Source organism: Protobothrops mucrosquamatus, unplaced genomic scaffold (genome assembly GCF_001527695.2).
Source record: "Protobothrops mucrosquamatus isolate PMUCROS unplaced genomic scaffold, P.Mucros_1.0 scaffold2246, whole genome shotgun sequence".
Classification (NCBI taxonomy): domain Eukaryota; kingdom Metazoa; phylum Chordata; class Lepidosauria; order Squamata; family Viperidae; genus Protobothrops; species Protobothrops mucrosquamatus.
The window spans coordinates 16,310-35,201 of NW_015388335.1; the positions used below are offsets into that span (position 1 = coordinate 16,310).

The following is an 18,892-nucleotide window of genomic DNA, read 5'->3' on the forward strand; positions in this document are numbered from 1 at the left end:
AGAGACAGAGAGAGAGAGATGAAGTCCACAAGTCATAAAAGAGCCAAGGTTGCCTACCCCTGGCCTAGACCTAGACCCTGCTCAGCTCCCTCGGATTTCACGAGCTGCTTATCCTTACTCAGATGGAAAAAAAACAAGAGATAAAGGGGGGAAAGCATGAAATTGCCCCCTTTGCTCCTCTGCAAGCAGACTGGAAGGAACAAGAGACGGTCAGGCATCCTCGGGGTACACCTGACTTAAGTGTCCATTTTGGTTCTTAGGGGAAGTCAACTTCACAATAACTGCAGAGGCCCTGAAATCCACCCAGCTCTGTGGCAATGAAATCGCGGAAGTGCCTCCCAAAGGACAAAGGGACATTGTGATCAAAACCCTCTTGGTCGAGGTACGTACGGGCTGCTTTCACGTGTGGGGGCGGGCAAGGGTGGACTAAGAGTAACGAAATATTAAAGTCAGAGTAACGTCGAGGGTGAAGGTTCGTTCTCCGAGCTTGTGGGTTTGTTTAGGCTGCTAGGTAACCTCTTCAGAGTAATGTTTCCCAGTAAATTGAGGCCTAGGGCAGGGGTTGGCCACCTTGGCTCTTTTATGACGCGTGGACTTCAACTCCCAGAATTCCTGAGCCTTCCATGCTGAGGGGAAAGGGAGAGGTTTCCAAGCTGAGCCAGGCTGACTCAGGAATTCTGGGAGTTGAAGTCCACGAGTCATCAAAGAGCCAAGGTTGCCTACCCCTGGCCTAGGGTTTTCTTGGTGACAGCGTAAGAGTGGTTGGCGGTCACTTCCTTTCAGAAGGATTTTTCACTTCTCTCTCTCTCCATCCTACAACCTTTTGCCTTCCTTTGACTCTCCCATCCAAGTCGAAAGCGGGTCCAACCCGGCCTAGTTTGCTGGCACCCGTCCAGTTCAGCTGACTCGGTGTTTCTCAAACTGAGCAACTTTTTAAGCTGAACGGACTTCAACTCCCAGAATTCCCAGCTAGCATTCACCGGAGTCCTTAAAGTTGCTGAGGTGAGAAACCCTGAGCGAGATGCTACCTCGGTGGACCCATGACTTTAAAGGAGATTTAAAAAAACAAACCAACCCAGTTATCCCTTGCCTGGCACCTGGGAGGCAACTACAGGCAATCCACAATTTGCGATCATTCATTCGAAATCACGATGGCACTGAAATGCCTGGTCCTCACACTTATGACCATCATGGCGTCACGTTGTCAGAAACGTGCGTGCTTGGCAGCGTGCGTGTATTTATGACAGCTGCAGCATCCTGGGGGGTCATAGGATCTCCATTTGCAGCCTTCCCAGCCAGCTTCTGATAGGCAAAGTCAATGGGGGAAGCTGGATTCACTTAACAACGGTGTAATTCACTTAACAGCCAGGATGATTCATTTAACTGTGGGGGGAGGGGGGAGTCATAAAATCAGATGCAACTCACTTAGCAACCGTTTTGCTTAGCAATGGAAGTCCCAATCCCAATTGTAATTAATCGAGGTAATTAATGAACCCTTCACAAGAGACTAAGAAAATGACTGCGTGTATTTTTAAAAACAAAATCAGACATTAGGAAGCAGGAAGGTACAGGATCAGGGAATGGAAAGGGCTTGTCTGGGCCATCCTGTCCAACACCCTGTAAGATTAAAGCCTTTCCTATTTCTGTTAAATTTCATTCTGTGATTTCTCAGCGCCCGTTTTTGTCCATCAAGGTCATTTTACTTCAGGGATAGGTGCTTGGTGTCACACCTAATTTTATATCCTCTGCAAATCCTACTGACGTGAACGTTCTCTCCACTCTTCCATTCAAAACATTAACCGGAGTACTGAATTTACATTGTTATTGTTAGCTGCGAAGTCGTGTCCGACCCATCGTGACTCCATGGACAACGTTCCTCCAGGCCTTCCTGTCCTCTACCATCTTCTGGAGTCCATTTAAGCTCAGGCCTACTGCTTCAGTGACTCCGTCCAGCCACCTCCTTCTCTGTCGTCCCCTTCTTCTATTGCCCTCAGTCTTTCCCAGCATTAGGCTCTTCTCCAGTGAGTCCTTCCTTCTCATTAGGTGGCCAAAGTACTTGAGTTTCAACTTCAGGATCTGGCCTTCTAAAGAGCAGTCAGGGTTGATCTCCTCTAGGACTGACCAGTTTAATCGCCTTGCAGTTCGGGGGACTCCCAGGAGTCTTCTCCAGCACCATAGTTCAAAGGCCTCCCTCAATTCTTTGGCGCTCAGCCTTTCTTATGGTCCAACTTTCACAGCCATACATTGCAACTGGGAAAACCATGGCCTTGACTATAAGCACTTTTGTTGGCAGGGTGACGTCTCTGCTTTTTTAGTATGCTGTCTAGATTTGCCATAGCTTTCCTCCCCAGGAGCACTGAATTTATAGATACATATAATCTACACTCAGCTTCAGTGTCCCTCAAAATGGTATCCCAACTTGGCACCGCTGCTTCCTTCTTCTTCTTTTTTTCCACCCTCCACACCTGCATTTTCTTGTGGGTTCAAACGCTGTCTGTCTGTCTCTCCCAATATTGTATTCCTTGCAGCAACATCACAGTTCCTCCTCTACCCAGCTCTCATCAGCACAGGAGATTTTTTTAAAAAAAATTCAGATGATAACTGAAGAACTTTTAAAACTATCTAACGTTCACTTTCTTCTTCTCTTATCGTAAAGCCTGAAGGAATCGAGAAGGAAGTGGTGATCAACAATCTGCTCTGTGGAAACAGTAAGTATCGACCAGCAGCCCCCACTTTCTGCAATATTCCTTCCACAATTAATGCACAAAGTCAGCTCCAAAGTGAGTTCGGCCTTCTCTGGGCTCCAAACGTGTTGGAATACAAATCTCATCGTCCTCAGCCCACATGGATTATTGTGGATTAGAGGGACGGGGACTGAGTCCCTGCTCAGCTAGAGGGTGCCGAATTGGGAATGGTTGAATAAAGTAACGGATACTTATTTATCCAGCCACACGACGAGAGAGTCACATAATCTTCCACACCTGGTTACTGAACTGGCTGTTTTCCAGGTGTAAATCAGGATGCTCACTATGATGTATAAAGCTTTGCCCGTCGTCTCAAGGGTCCTTTTTTCTGGACATTTTTTTTCCTTCAGGAAGGAGAATACGTGTCGCTTCTCATCCAAGAAGCTTCATCAATTCTGAGTGGATTGTGGTGGTGGGGGGCATGGAAGGAATAAGATCTAAATCCTTCCATCACCCCATCACCCAGTTAGAACTGATGAAGCTTCTTGGACGAGAAGTGACATATCTTCAAAGAAAAATAAAGTCCAGTTGCTTTTTGAAAAAACACCTTTGAGTCATCTACTGTGTGACTGAAAATCTCCAAAGACATAAAGCTTTGCCAGCTTAAGCTGTAATTGATCCCCTATGTTTAATTTTTCCCCTAAGGCACCTCAACATATTAAACAGGTACTTAATTGCCTGGCAGGTTCGGTCCATGAAATAATGTGATCCAATAATAATTACAAGGTAGCTTAAAAAAATCTACCTTTTAGCCAAGTCTTTAGAGCTTTTCCTGCTGGAAATTTCGGGCCAAAACTGAACCTGTGATCACCGTGTTCTCTAGAACTGATCGCCTCTAATCCTAATTAGCATTTCACAACCGCAGGAAAGTTATCCCATCCTTGCAATGACGATTTTTAAAAACCCATTTAAAAATGGATTAATGGTCCTCTACAACAGGGGTCCTCAACCCCGATCCGTGGACCAGTACCGGACCGCAGCATGCCAGCAACCGGTCCGCACAAACAAGCAAAGCCCCATCCACGGGATGCAGGCAGCACGCAAAACCACGCCCCCTCCGGTCCGCGGAAAAACCTCTTTCCACGTAACCGGTCCCTGGTGCCCAAAAGGTTGGGGACCCCTGCTCTACAATACATTGATGTTTCTCCAAAACAGCAACTTTAAGACATATGTACTCCAACTCCCAGAATTCCCTAACCAGCCTAAGTCCACATGTCTTACTTGCCAAATTTGAGAAATGCTGCTCTATAGTATGATCCTTACATTTACACTTATTATGTATCCTCCCTGGTTCAGCTGACAGAAGTGAGGAGAGCCTGTGGCCTAGAGCAGTGATGGCAAACCTTTTAGAGACCGAGTGCCCAAAAACTGCCCCCGCCCCAGCTGGAGAGGAGGGGTTCACGGGGGGAGGCGAGGCTGGGGCAATGGCATGTGTGCCCACAGAGAGGGCTCCAAGTGCCGCCTCTGGCACCCGTGCCATAAGTTCGCTACCACTGGCCTAGAGGTTAATATAGCTTCCTAACATGCAAGCGGCCCAGATTCGAATCTCAGAAGGGTGGTATGGCTAGCGGATGAGAGCTAAATAGCTCGAAATAGCTATACTAGTCTCCCTTTAACTCTTTGTCAGAGGTTAATATAGCTGCCTAACATGCAAGCGGCCCAGGTTCGAATCTCAGAAGGGTGGTATCGCTAGCTGATGAGAACTAAATAGCTCGAAATAGCTATACTAGTCTCCCTCTAACTCTTTGTCAGCAAAAGATACATATAGAATAGGGGTGGGAAAACGTGCAGCCTTAGACCTACAGGTGGGTCCTAGAGCCTGTGAAAAGGAGAGGCCAATTCTTAAATATCTCCATGCATTGGATTAAATAACGGGCAGAGACAGCAGGAAGTGAAAAGGGTTAACAGTACCAAGAACCAAGAGGCTCAATCCGGACTCTCTCTTTTTTTTTCCCCTTCTCCTCGTTTCTCGCAGAAGGCAGCCCATCCGCAACTATTTCCCTAAAGGTCCCAGAGAACGTTGTGGAGAAATCGGCAAGAGCTTTCTTCTCTGTGTTGGGTAAGTGACGCGCTATTGCAAGAATCTGCTTGCAGCTAAAGGTTTCCCCGTCCAGTCACGTCCAACTCGAGGGGGCGGTGCTCATTTCCGTTTCTTAGCCAAGGGAAAAAAGCGTTGTAGGAAGACCCTTTCCGTGGGTCATGTGACCAGCACGACTATATGCTGAGGCACACGGAACACCGTTCCCTCCCCTCTGAAGTGGTACCTATTTATCTACTCGCACTTGCATGCTTTCAGACTACTAGGTGGGCAGGGGTGTCAAACTCAATTTCACTGAGGGCCGCATCAGCATTGCGGTTGCCCTGGGGGGGCTGGGGTGTGTGGCCAGAGTGAGTGCAGCCTACTGGGTGGGCGTGGACGGACTGGGTGTGGCCTAATGGGTGGGCGTGGCCAGTTCTACATCATTCGTGTCAAGGGTGCCTATGGGGGCTTGGGCAACAGTGGGACAGATCTGAGGGTCTCTAGCAGAAGGGGGTGGGACCGGGGCAAGTGCCAAGGCATGGTCCACCGGGGCAAATGCCAAGATGGCCACCACAAAATTGTATATTGGCTCCCGGCTGGCCTGGGCCAGGGCCAAGGCAGCGGGGGCCGTTCCCTCACTGTTTCCAGGATGGCTTCGCGGGCCACATGAAACCACTTCGCGGGCCGCATCCGGCCCCCGGGCCTTGTGTTTGACATGTCTATTCTAGAGTCTCAACATCTTTTTTTCATTTTTACTGGATGCAGTATCCCAAGCGTGGCCTTCCCAAGGCATTGTAAAGTGGCATTACCACTTCACGTGGTCTTGATTCGATCCCTCTGTGAGATGCAGCCTAGCACCGTGTTGGCTTTTTTTGGCCGCTGCAGCAAACAGCTGGCTCCTATTTAAACTCTTGATACCTGTTGTATCTTTCTTGCCTGCCACAGGTGACATCTTAAGCTCGGCCATCCAGAACGTGCAGCAGCTTATCCGGTTGCCCTCTGGCTGCGGGGAGCAGAACATGGCCCTCTTGGCCCCCAACGTTTACATCTTGGACTATCTGAACGCAACAGACCAGCTGAACGACGAAATCAAGTCGAAGACGATTGGCTACTTAGTGGCTGGTAAGAGGATTCACGGAGTTCTGCAGAAGGACCTCTTAACTTCTTTTCCTTGGAGGGAGGAAGAACAAGAGGAATTTATTTGTTTGTTTGTTTGCATTAGTTTGTTTGCATTTGTTTGCCGCCCGTCTTGCCTCAAGGCAACTCTCAAGGAATTGACTGACAAGATTAATAATCAGGCCCTAATACAAGGGTAGGCCACCTTGGCTCTTTTATGACTCGTGGACTTCAACTCCCAGAATTCCTGAACTAGCCATGCTGAGGGGAAAGGGAGAGTTTTCCAAGCTGAGCCATGCTGGCTCAGGAATTCTGGGAGTTGAAGTCCACGAGTCATAAAAGAGCCAAGGTGGCCTACCCCTGGCCTAATAGAAAGGATCAATACAGTAATCAAATAATGTATGTCTGCTAATTTTACTGGAAACGTGACCTTAACTGAGTGATCAGCAAACCATCAATTATATTAATTTATAGTGGTCAATTCTGATCGTTGTAGTTTCAGTTTCAGGCCATGGCTGCTTATCTTTTGAACCTATTTTCCATTTCGTTCTAAAATGGAGAATGAAAAAAAGATAATAATGGTAATTTTCCCTTTTTATTTAAGAGGGATATTTCTATTTAATAAATATTTTATCTTACCACGCAGAAGGCATCTCTGTTGTCATGAGTGAGTCTTCTACTGTAACTGCAATCTTTAGTTCCCTCAAGTTCTCTCTCCCAATTTTTAAAGTTTTATTGTGTTTTTTTAAAGAATTCAAAACAAAAAGCATTTTCCCATGGGAAGGATCCTTTATAACTAATTCCAAAATCTTATTTCAGATTTATCTCAACCCCTACTCCAGGGGTAAGCAACCTTGGCTCTTTTATGACTTGTGGACTTCAACTCCCAGAATTCCTGAGCCAGCCATGCTGAGGGGAAAGGGAGAGGTTGCCAAGCTGAGCCATGCTGGCTCAGGAATTCTGGGAGTTGAAGTCCACGAGTCATAAAAGAGCCCAGGTTGCCTACCCCTGGCCTAGTCTATTGGCAGCTTTCTAAAATCCAAGTTTTAATTAATAAAAAGTTCTTTCGCTGAGGATTGAAGGAAGCTCACCGTGTGTTTTCGGACCTGTCAATCCGAAGGTTCCTAATATGGGTAGTCCTCAACTGATGACTACAATTGAGCCCAAAGTTTCTGTCGCTAAGCAAGACAGAGGTTAACTGAATTTTGCCCCATTTTGTGAACTTTCTTGCCACAGTTAGTAACCCGGTTAAGTGAATCTGGCTTCCCCATTGACTTTGCTTGTCAGAAGCTCGCAAAAGGGGATCACGTGACCCCGGGACACGGCAACCGTAGTAAATATGAACCAGTTGCCAAGCGTCCAAATTTTGATCACGTGACCACGGGGACGCTGCAACTTCATAAGGGTGAAAAATGGTCATAAGTTGCTTTTTTCAGTGCCGAATGGTCACTAAATGAATGGCTGTAAGGCAAGGACTATCTGTAGCTAAAAAGCAGTTAACAAGCAATTCCCAAAAGCGATTAGAAAAGGGAGTACATTATATGAACCCAGTATCCTTTAAAGATGCTGACCATAGTTTCAGCGTTCCCTTATTGCCTAGAGCAGGGCTCCTCAAACTTGGCCCCTTTTATGACTTGTGGACTTAAATTCCCAGAATTCCTCAGCCAGTCTACGCTGGCTGAGGGATTCTGGGAATTGAAGTCCACAAGTCATAACAGGGCCAGGTTTGAAGACCCCTGTCCTAGAGCTTTAAACCGGACGGAGACCACTGTCTTGTGGTCTCTTCGCAAGGAGCAACTGTCTGGATCACTTGTGGGCGATCTCAAGTCTTCCCCCTTGCCAGAGAAGAAGAATTATCGAAAAGCCAGTCTACCTTCGGGGCAGTTATCGGTTCTGCATTTTGCTGAGCCATCTTCAATCTGCCATTTCTTCCTCAGAAGTCTGGGCACGGTCACCTTTTAAACAACAATTTAGCACTTAAACTTATAAACCACTCCGTAGTGCTTCACAGCCCTCTCTGGGCGGTTTACACTGTAGAAACGTGATCTGCATATTTGCCCCCAACAATCTGGGTCCTCATTTTACCGACTTCGGAAGGATGGAAGGCTGAGTCAACCTTGAGTCGGTCAGGATCGAGCTGCTGGCAGTCGGCAGAGTTAGCCTGCAATACTACACTTTAACCACCAGAGCTCAGGGATAGGAGTCCGCCAAAAAGTCCCAAGCTAGACTCGGAGGTCGGTAAACAGTTCCAGAAGAAGGCAACGACAAAACAATTTCTGTAATGTCAAATCGCAAACATGGAGGCCTTTGCAGGGTCACCAAGTTGTGAGCTTTGACTCAAGTAAGGCCTCACCGTTTACTTGAATAAGTACAACCTAACATTCCTCCTCCATTGCAGGCTACCAGAGACAGTTGAACTACAAGCATGCTGATGGTTCCTACAGCACCTTTGGGGAGCGTAACAACGAGCCTGGAAATGTCTGGTAAGGTTCACAGCGTTAGCCTCTGTGGTTGTCCCTGCAGGTTTGCATGTGTGTGTGCCTGCAGAAAATAGATTTCTCACCTTTGCCAGTATCGTTCGCAAGGCAAGGATTTTCCTGCCTACAGGGGAAGCTATTGTGGGCAGGAATAGCAGCAGACCAGTGAAATGCTGGTATGGGTATGGCTAGTCTAGAGAAAAGAAGGACCGGGGGTGACATGATAGGAGTGTTCCAGTATTGGAGGGGCTGCCACAAAGAAGAGGGGGTCAACTTATTTTGCAACAGTTATTAAGCGAGACATCACGTGATTGTGATTTCTGATTGTCCCTTTAATAATAATAATTATTATTATTGTTATTATTATTGTTGTTGTTATTATTATTATTATTATTTTAAGGAGATACCCGGTTGATGCCTAGGATGCTGGTAGCAACCCGTGTCAACCATCAGCGCCAGCCAATTTGAATGTTCAGTTGACTGAGGTTCATGTTTAATGAATAAAAGATAATAATAATAATAATAATAATAATAATAATAATAATAATAATAATAATAATAATAATAATAATAATAATAATAAAGTTGGAACGGACCTTGGAGGTCATTGAGTCCAACCCCCTGCTCAGGCAGGAAACGCTATACCATTTCGGACAAATGGCTGTCCAGTCTCTTCTTAAAAACTTCCAGTGTTGGAGCATTCACCACTTCTGGAGGCAGGTTGTTCCACTGGTTAATTGTTCTAATTGTCAGGAAGTTTCTCCTTAGTTCTAGGTTGCTTCTCTCCTTGGTTAGTTTCCATCCATTGCTTCTTGTCCTGCCTTCAGGCGCTTTGGAGAATAGCTTGACTCCCTCTTGTTTGTGGCAGCCCCTGAGATACTGGAACTCTGCTATCATGTCCTTCCTCGTCCTTCTCTTCATTAAACTAGACATACCCAATTCCAGCAACCGTTCCTCATATATTTTAGCCTCCAGTCCCCTGATCATCTTAGTTGCTCTTCTCTGTACTCTTTCTAGAGTCTCAACATCTTTTTTACATCGTGGTGACCAAAACTGGATGCAGTATTCCAAGTGTGGCCTTACCAAGGCATTGTAAAGTGGTATTAATATTTCCTGTTGGCTTCCAACCAGCAAAGTCAATGGGGAAGCCAAAGGAAGAAAAAAAAATCACAAAACACAGCCGTGTGATGTCTCCCATTAAGAACCATGCCACTTAATGACAACTTTTCCAATCCCAATTGTAGTCATAAGTCAAGGACTAGCTAGCTGATTACATCTGGCCAGGAGCAGAATCAAGTTGGGAGGAACCAAGAGTGAATTTGTGGCTGAAAGTATCTTGGGTTCTGTTTTAGTTCTGCTCAGGATTATTCTATCCCTTTTTCTCTGTTTCTTTCATCGCTTTTTCTTTCTTTTTAACCTCAGCTGGTAGATTGGGGGAGGGGCTCTAGGACAAGGCTTTTCAACCAGTGGTATGGGTAGCACCTGTGGTACATTGGCACCTGGCAGGTGGTACGCGACCATCCTAGAAAAGTGATAGTGGGGGAGAGGAATGAGCTGAATTGGTGGCAGCACCGCACAAGCCTGAGCGAGAGATGGCTGGAGCTGCAGGGCTGTCAGGGCTCAGCGGAAGCGCCAGGATCAGCGCCAGGCTCCAGCTGGAGCTCAGCACTGATCCTGGTGCTTCTGCTGAGCCCAGAAGAAGCACCAATCAGCTGGAAAGCAGCACTGATCCTGATGCTTCTGCTGAGCCCAGAAGAAGCGCCGATCAGCTGGAATGTTGCAGCATCTCCAGGATCTTGTGATTTACATTCAGATGCTTGGCAACTGATTCATATTTATGACGGTCACAGTGTCCCAGGGTCATGTGAAGTGACCAAAACCTTCTGCAACCACCCAGCAGATGGGGGAAATAAAAACCAAACACCCCCTCACCCCACCCCCATTGCCAATCCTCAACAGAAATGCTCACAACATTGAAAACCTCGGACAAGAGGAAGAACGCGGCCGGGTGGGCAGGCAGGTGTCTTGCTCAGCTGTGGCTTGGGGGGCACTTTTTCAGTGCCATTGTAACTTCAAACAGTCACTAAGCGAACTGTTGTAAGTCGAGGACTACCTGTTCTTTATCACTTTTTCCCTTTTTTTTTTTGGTCATCAAGTTTTTGACACCTTGCTAGGCGACTGGTGGTACTCGGATATTGCCATATCCTAAAAGTGGTACAATGGGTGAAAAGGTTGAAAAGCCCTGCTCTAGGAAAAGCATGTTTCCAGAATCAACCCTGAAAGCTGTAAAAGAGGTTGTAAATGAAAAACAAATTAATGGGGTTTTGCTGCCTTGCANTTTCTCAAATGAAGAGATACATCCCTGTGGAGGAACGTCACCTGATCGAAGCTCAGAACTTTTTGGCTTTAAAGCAAAAATCAAATGGCTGCTTCCAAGTCACCGGGACCCTCCTGAACAATGCGCTAAAGGTACAGGAAAGCCAGCAGCGAGAGGTCAGCGTAGCCGTCACTAAAGAACACAAGGGGCTAGCCCAGGGGTAGGCCACCTTGGCTCTCTTATGACTTGTGGACTTCAACTCCCAGAATTCCTGAGCCAGCCATGCTGAGGGGAAAGAGGGAGGTTTCCAAGCTGAGCCATGCTGGCTCAGGAATTCTGGGAGTTGAAGTCCACGAGTCATAAAAGAGCCAAGGTTGCCAACCCCTGGGCTAGACTAGCTAACCTATGGATTTGAGGGCTGAGCCATTTCGCCGAACAATGGGATCAGCAGTGGCATTTGATAGCAGAGTGGCGGCTATCTGGCCCTTGTTTTGGATAAAAGGGGACCTTCAAGTGACCTCTTGACCGGTTGGGGTACGATCAGGTAGGAAGATAAGAAGAAAGGGTGGTGGTTATCTGGGGACGATGGCAACTGTAGTCAGATTTATCCGGAGGAAACTAGGCAAAGATTCTCCATTACAGATGGAGAAAGATATATGGGAGATGCAGTACAGAATTGAATCAGGGACTCTTTACATGTAAATCAACAGGAGCCACAAAGATGCTTTTTCAAAAGGCAACTGGGCTTTCTTGGTTTTCCTCCTTTGAAAGACCTTTCACTTCTCATCCAAGAAGCTTCCTCAGTTCTGAAGAACTGAAGAAGCTTCTTGGATGAGAAGTGAAATCTTTTCAAAGGGGGAAAAAAAACAAACCAAGAAGGGTTTTTTTGCCTTGTGGGAAGAAAAATCAGGTCTGGTTCCAAGCCAGGGGAGAAAGACACTGAAAACAAAATGGAGGCTGCAGGAAAGAAGCTCTCTGTTTATTTGGTAGCCAGAAACTAAAATGGCAGCAGCATATTTCTGAGGTGGCTGACCAATTAGGATTTTTGTACAGTTTGCAGCATTTTGTAATTTTGAGGCTTGCTTTGTGTGCTTTTATTGTTTGATTGGCGGGAGAGAGAAGTGGATTATAGATGAAAAGAAGATGAGAAAGAGAAAACAAAGAAGGGAGGGAAGAAGGAAGGAAGGAAGGAAGGAAGGAAGGGAAAGGAAGAAAGGGAGGGAGGAAGAAAAAGAAAAAGAAAGAGAGAAACAGAGAGAAAGAAAGAGAGAGAGAGAGAGAGGAAATTAAGAGAGACAAAAGAGAATCAGGGAAGGGAATGGAAGGGAAGAAAAGCCTTGTTTCACAAAGGCTTGTGATGGGTCTTACTTATCGGCTTCCCTTGGTCTTAATCCCGTCAAGCAAATGTAATTGATTTTATCCTGTTATCTTTAGTCTGTTGCCTTTAGTGGTGCCTTCTTTAGTGAATAGGCAGGCTTGAGTCAATGTTTCCGCTTTTCTCAGTGACTGGGGTTACTCAAACTCACGAGTGAAACATTGTTTCTGTGTTTAACTTTTCCTGAGCTTTATTCTTGTGATTTGGGAGGCATTAGTGAAACAGGATTGGGGGTGGCGGTGCGTTCTTACCACAGGCTTTTGGAAAAAGTACCCCTTGGGACAACCAGGACCTGAATGATGTAGAACAGGGGTATTCAAACTTGACCCTTTTCTGACTTGTGGACTTCAACTCCCAGAATTCCTCAGCCAGCGTGCCTGGCTGAGGAATTCTGGGAGTTGAAGTCCACAAATCATAAAAAGGGCCCAGTTTTGAAAACCCCCGATTTAAAATCTCCATAGACAACCTGAGCAGCACCTCTCCCAATTTTGTGCATCATATGGTCCTAAAGGTGATTTGACCTTCGCCTGCCTGAAGCACCCTTGAAATTAGTAGGCTACAGATCCCAGAATTCCCAAGCAACGTGTACATCAGTGAGAATTCTGAGAACTGAAGTCCACGTATCTGGAGGTTGGGAAAAGCTGCTCGGGGAGATGGGAGCTGCCCTTTCTGTAGTTATGGCTGCATCCTATTTTCTTCCTTACAGGGCGGAGTTGATGATGAGGCCACTTTGTCAGCCTACATCGCCATCGCTTTGCTGGAGATGTCCTTGCCCGTCACGGTAAGAAGCCATCTTCACCTCCCACAGACGCCATTTAGCACTTTATCTCTTCAAGAAAGCTCCCTACGAAGCCGATTGCCCCTGAGCATAATAAAAGTCAAGATGCTCTCAGTTGAGTTTCATCGACTGCATCCAAGTCGGAGCTCTGCAACTGCCATCTTGGCCACACCACCTCAAGTTCAGTTCGTTTTTCCATTTTGATCTAACACAGAGGTGGGGGAACGATGGCCCCTTGATGACTCGTGGACTTCAACTCCCAGAATTCCTGAGCCAGCCATTACGGCTCAGCCATGGCTGGCTTAGGAATTCTGGGAGTTGAAGTCCACGAGTCATCAAGGGGCCATCGTCCCCCATCCTTGATCTAAAACGTGAAGGGTAATTTATGCAATTACCATGGAATTTATCTACCGTACTAGACTATACAGAGCCTACTCTACAGGTAGTCCTTGACTTACAACCACAACTGACTCTGACATTTCTTTTGCTAAGCAAGACAGTTGTTAAGGGGGTTTCGCCCCATTTTACGTGCTTTGTTGCCAGGGTTGTTAAGCGAACGCAGTTGTTAAGTTAGTAACACGCTTGTTAAGCGAGTCTGGCCTTCCCATTGACTTGGCTTGTCAGAAGGTCGCTAAAGGGGATCACATGACCAGTGCAACCATCATAAATATGAAACAGATAAGAGTCCAAATTTGGTCACGTGACCATGGGGATGCTGTAACGATTGTTAAGTGTGAAAAATGGTCATAAGTCACTTGTTTTTAGGGCCAGTGTAACTTTGAACGGTGTCAGGGCCCACTTCAAAACCTCATCCTAAGAAAGCAGAACTCATGGAAGCAGTTTCTTCCCAAAAGGAACTTTTATTAGGAGAAGCTGACAGCAGGCATAGTAGACAGGATCCGAGGGTTTCCCCGCTCAGGTCAATAGGTTAAAAGTGCCCCGAGCAAAACCCTACCCCATAGTTCAGGGGTAGGCCACCTTGGCTCTTTTATGACTCGTGGACTTCAACTCCCAGAATTCCTGAGCCAGCCATGCTGAGGGGAAAGGGAGAGGTTTCCAAGTTGAGCCAGGCTGGCTCAAGAATTCTGGGAGTTGAAGTCCACGAGTCATAAAAGAGCCAAGGTTGCCTACCCCTGCTGTAGTTCATCCAGTCAGTTCACATGGGCCAATCCCCAGGTGTTAAGTCCGTTGTGGGAAAGAGTTGATAACGGCCGGGCTGTCTCAGGGTTTCAGCAATGTCTTGTCGGCTTTTTGCACCTTCCCTTCCCAACGCAGGAGATAAACCCTTTGCCGAAGGCGCATTCCATTCTCCTCCCCCTTCTCTAGCTGACATCAAGGGGAGAGATAGTAAGCAGAAACAGCGAAGGGTTACAATATAGCTCCGTGGTGGCGAACCTATGGCACGGGTGCCAGAGGCAGCACGCAGAGCCCTCTCTGTGGGCACGTGCGCCGTCGCCTTAGTCCTAGGCCTTCAGCTGGGTTTTATAAAACCGTTTCGCTTTGGGCCTCGGCCGCCGTGTCCCAAAAATAAAAAAAAAGTTTCAATCAATCAATCGAATTCAACTTCTCGCGGGGAAAAAAACAGACCTTGCAAAGTTGGAATTGATTGATCGAACTTTTTAGTCCCACCCAGTGTGCCATTACCACCGCAGCCACGCCCACCCAATGGGCCACGCCCACCCGGCACCCGACAATACATAAGTGGGTTTTGGGTTGCAGTTTGGGCACTCGGTCTCTAAAAGGTTCGCCGTCGCTGATCTGGGTCCTCATTTCAGCGACCTCGGAAAGAGGGAAGTCTGAGTCAACCTTGAGCCGGTCAGGATTGAACTCCTGGCATTCGGCAGAGTTAGCCTGCAGTACTGCTTTCTAACCACTGGGCCACCACGGCTCATAGCAGTTCAGATCTCACCAACCCTATACAAATGACAGAGACGCTCTAGATCCGGAGTCCCCAATCCCTGGGCATCGGTCTGTGGCATGCCAGAAACCGGGCCAAGATGCAGGCAGTGCACAAAACTACGCCCTCTCTGGTCCACGGGAAAAACCTCTCTCTATTGAAACCGGTCCCTGGGGCCCCAAAGTTGGGGGGGGGTCACTGCTCTAGAATGAACCCCTTCCTCTTTTCTCCCTGCAGCATTCTATGGTGCGAAATGCTTTGTTTTGCCTGGAGACCGCCTCCCAGCAGAAAGACATCCCCGTGTACAACCTGGCCTTGTTGGGCTATGCTTTTGCGTTGGCTCACAAACAGGACAAGGTGGCAGAAATACTCCACACCCTTCAAGAAAAGGCTGTGAAAGGAGGTAAGAAGAAAGAAAAAAAAAACATTTGCGGGAGAAGCGTGTGGATTTACCTCTAGGACCAGCCCAAGAGATGAATGAATGAATGAACGAACCTTTTATTGTGAAAGTATAACATGTATACAGTGAAATTGGCTGAGCCTCCCTCCATGCCCCCCCCACAACTCACAGTGACTACAAACCCCCACCTTATTACACCCTGTGAGCCAGTGGTGGCAAACCTATGGCACGTGTGCCAGAGGCGGCACTCGGAGCCCTCTCTGTGGGCACGCGTGCCGTGCCCCTGAGATGACAACTGACCCTCTTCAACCAGATGTCCGCTAACTTGCGGAGATCCCACATGGCCAGATGCATCCCAGCACAGCTGGTTTCCCTCCCCCCCCCCCGTCCCATCCCTCCTGGCCTCGCATGCTCTCCTTTTCCCCGGCACGACCCACTGCATCGCCTCCTCAGTTGTTGGTCAGCCGTCCAGCTCAGAGCCGGCTTCTCTGAACTACTGGCAGTGGGCTGCGGAGCCCCAGAGTGCGCCGGTCGAGAGGCCGGCAGGCTGTGGCTGCTGACGGACGCTGTCGGTCCCCATGCGCTCACTGGAATCTGTGCGTGGGGGCCGATGGTGTCAGGCAGCAGCCGCCCCAGCCCCTGCCTCACCTTGCCCTGCGACAATGGCATCCCCGCTCTGCCTCGCCTCACCTCACCCCGCAGGACTCCTGCCCACCGCCCCGCCTGCCAGAGACACCCTGGATCTCCCCCAACCCTGCCCAGCCCCCACAGGCGTCCCTCCCCACAAGCAATATCGAGGTGACCACCCGCACTTGGCCACACCCACCCAGGGGGCCACGCCCACCTGGCACCCGGCAGTTTGGGCACTCGGGTCTCTAAAACGTTCGCCATCACCGCTGTGAGCTAATTGCACAGCACACCGGCCTCACGAGTCTGTCGTGCATAAAATTATGTCCCATTCAGAAGCCTGACGGCCCATGGATAAAAGCTGTTCTTCAGCCTGTTGGTACAGCTGGCTATATTTCTGTATCTCCTACCCGATGGTAGGAGAGTAAAAGGGTACCAACCAGAGTGTGAGTCATCCCTGAGAATTTTCCTCACTCTACCAAGGCAACGGGCCCTGGCGATGTCATCCAGTGGTGTCAGGGAACAGCCCTCGATATCTTGTGCCGTGCTCACCACCCTCTGTAGTACCTTCCCGTCCGCGGCTGTCAAGCCAGCACACCAAACCGCAATACAGTATGTGAGAACGCTTTCAATAGTAGACCGGTAGAAGAAGGTCACGAGTCGTCGTGGGCCAAGAGGACGTTTGTCCCTCCAGAAGATGCAGATGACTTTGTTTTACTACGGGCCAAAATTTCTCTTGCTAAGCCAGATAGGGTATATGTTGAGTTTTGCCCCATTTTACGACCTTGCTTGCCACGGTTGTTAAGCGGCAAGTCACATGGTTAGGTCAAGTGGCTTCCCCATGGACTTTGCTTGTCGGAAGATCGCAAAAGGGGATCATATGACTCCTGGACAGGGCAACTGTCATAGTAGTAACTGTGAGAGGGACCTCGGAGTCCTAGTGGACAATCACCTAAATATGAGCCAGCCGTGTGCTGCAGCTGCCAAAAAGGCCAACACAGTGCTAGGCTGCATTAACAGAGGGATAGAATCAAGATCACGTGAAGTGTATTAATACCACTTTACAATGCCTTGGTAAGGCCACACTTGGAATACTGCATCCAGTTTTGGTCACCACAATGTAAAAAAGATGTTGAGACTCTAGAAAGAGTACACAGAAGAGCAACAAAGATGATTAGGGGACTGAAGGCCAAAGCATATAAGGAAAGGCTGCTGGAATTGGGTATGTCTAGTTTAATGAAGAGAAGGACGAGGGGGGACATGATAGCCGTGTTCCAGTATCTCAGGGGCTGCCACAAAGAAGAGGGAGTCAAGCTGTTCTCCAAAGCGCCTGAAGGCAGGACAAGAAGCAATGGGTGGAAACTAATCAAGGAGAGAAGCAACCTGGAATTAAGGAGAAACTTCCTGACAGTTAGAACAATTAACCAGTGGAACAACCTGCCTCCAGAAGCTGTGAATGCTCCAACACTGGAAGTTTTTAAGAAGAGACTGCACGGCCATTTGTCCGAAATGGTATAGGGCAGTGATGGCGAACCTTTTAGAGACCGAGTGCCCAAACTGCAACCCAAAACCCACTTATGCATCATCGGGTGCCGGGTGGGCGTGGCCCATTGGGTGGGCGTGGCTGCGGTTGTAACGGCAGACTGGGTGGGACTAAAAAGTTCAATCAATCAATTCCAACTTTGCAAGATCTTTTTTTTTCCCACGAGAAGTTGAAATTGACTGATTGATTGAACCTTTTTTTTTTTGTACACGGCGGCAAAGACCTAAAGCGAAAAGGTTTTATAAAACCCAGCTGAAGGCCTAGGACTGGGGCGACGGCGCGCGTGCCCACAGAAAGGGCTCTGAGTGCCGCCTCTGGCACCCGTGCCATAGGTTCACCACCACTGGTATAGGGTTTCCTGCCTGAGCAGGGGGTTGGACTAGATGACCTTCAAGGTCCCTTCCAACTTTATTATTATTATTATTATTATTATTATTATTATTATTATTATTATTATTATTATTATTATTATTATTATTATTATTATTATTAAATACATACCGGTTGTCAAGTGCCCGGATTTGGATGACGTGACACGGGGATGTTGCAACAGTCATAAGAGTGAAAAAATTGGTCATACGTCAGGGCAGTTGTAACTTCCTGAATTTGCAAGTTGTAAGTTGAGGACTGCCAGTAGCCATCTTTGGATGATCTGAACCCAAAGACTTAACTCTCTTTCTTTCTTTTGGGCTCCGCGAAGACGACGGCTCCATTCACTGGGAGAGGCCTGCGAAGCCAGAGGTGAAGCAGCCTTGGTACTACGAGCCCCGAGCTCCTTCAGCAGAGGTGGAAATGACCAGCTACGTGCTCCTTACTCACCTGAAGAGAAGCCCATCACCATCCGAGGAGGATCTGGCAGCGGCCACCAAGATTGTGACGTGGCTTACCAAGCAACAGAATCCTTCTGGAGGATTCTCTTCAACACAGGTTGGTGGCTCCCGTTGGGGTGCTTCGGGGTGGAAGAAGACTTCTATCAGAGAGATGGGGTTCTAAGATGGATTGCAAAACACACTAGTATAGGGGTCCTCAACCTTGGCAACTTTAAAACTTGTGGACCTCAACTCCCAGCTTTGCTGGCTGAGGAATTCTGGGAGCTGAAGTCCACAAGTCTTAAAGTTGCCTGCACTAGTAGTACATGAGGGCCGGGGGGAGCGGGGCCGGGACAGCAGCTGGCATCTTTGGATAAAATGACTCTCCCTTGTCCCACTGCTGCTCTTCCTTGGCCTACTACAGAACAGAACAGAACAGAACAGAATAGAATAGAATCAGAACAGAACAGAATAGTAGAATAGAATAGAACAGAACAGAAGAATAGAAATAGGAATAGGAATAGGAATAGGAATAGGAATAGGAATAGAATAGAATAGAATAGAATAGAATAGAATAGAATAGAATAGAATAGAATAGAAGAACAGAACAGAACAGAACAGAACAGAACAGAACAGAATAGTAGAATAGAATAGAATCGGAATAGAATAGAATAGAATAGAATAGAATAGAATAGAAATAGAAATAGAAATAGAAATAGAAATAGAAATAGAATAGAATAAGAACAGGACAGGATAGGATAGGATAGGATAGAATCAGAATAGAATAGA

At 47.5% G+C, this 18,892-nt stretch overlaps 1 protein-coding gene across 1 annotated transcript in view; it reads left to right on the forward strand.

Annotated features, from left to right (window-relative positions):
- The window catches only part of LOC107295168 (alpha-2-macroglobulin), a gene marked incomplete at its 5' end in the record, with an annotated part of 46,703 nt that overhangs the window by 14,815 nt on the left and 12,996 nt on the right, over nucleotides 1-18,892 (forward strand). Inside the window, 9 exons of the mRNA XM_015824469.1 lie at nucleotides 261-382; nucleotides 2,657-2,708; nucleotides 4,720-4,803; nucleotides 5,710-5,886; nucleotides 8,279-8,363; nucleotides 10,697-10,826; nucleotides 12,756-12,830; nucleotides 14,962-15,127; nucleotides 17,995-18,221. Of these exons, the coding sequence (XP_015679955.1) occupies nucleotides 261-382; nucleotides 2,657-2,708; nucleotides 4,720-4,803; nucleotides 5,710-5,886; nucleotides 8,279-8,363; nucleotides 10,697-10,826; nucleotides 12,756-12,830; nucleotides 14,962-15,127; nucleotides 17,995-18,221 (1,118 nt within the window). The remainder of the gene's footprint in view (nucleotides 1-260; nucleotides 383-2,656; nucleotides 2,709-4,719; nucleotides 4,804-5,709; nucleotides 5,887-8,278; nucleotides 8,364-10,696; nucleotides 10,827-12,755; nucleotides 12,831-14,961; nucleotides 15,128-17,994; nucleotides 18,222-18,892) is intronic.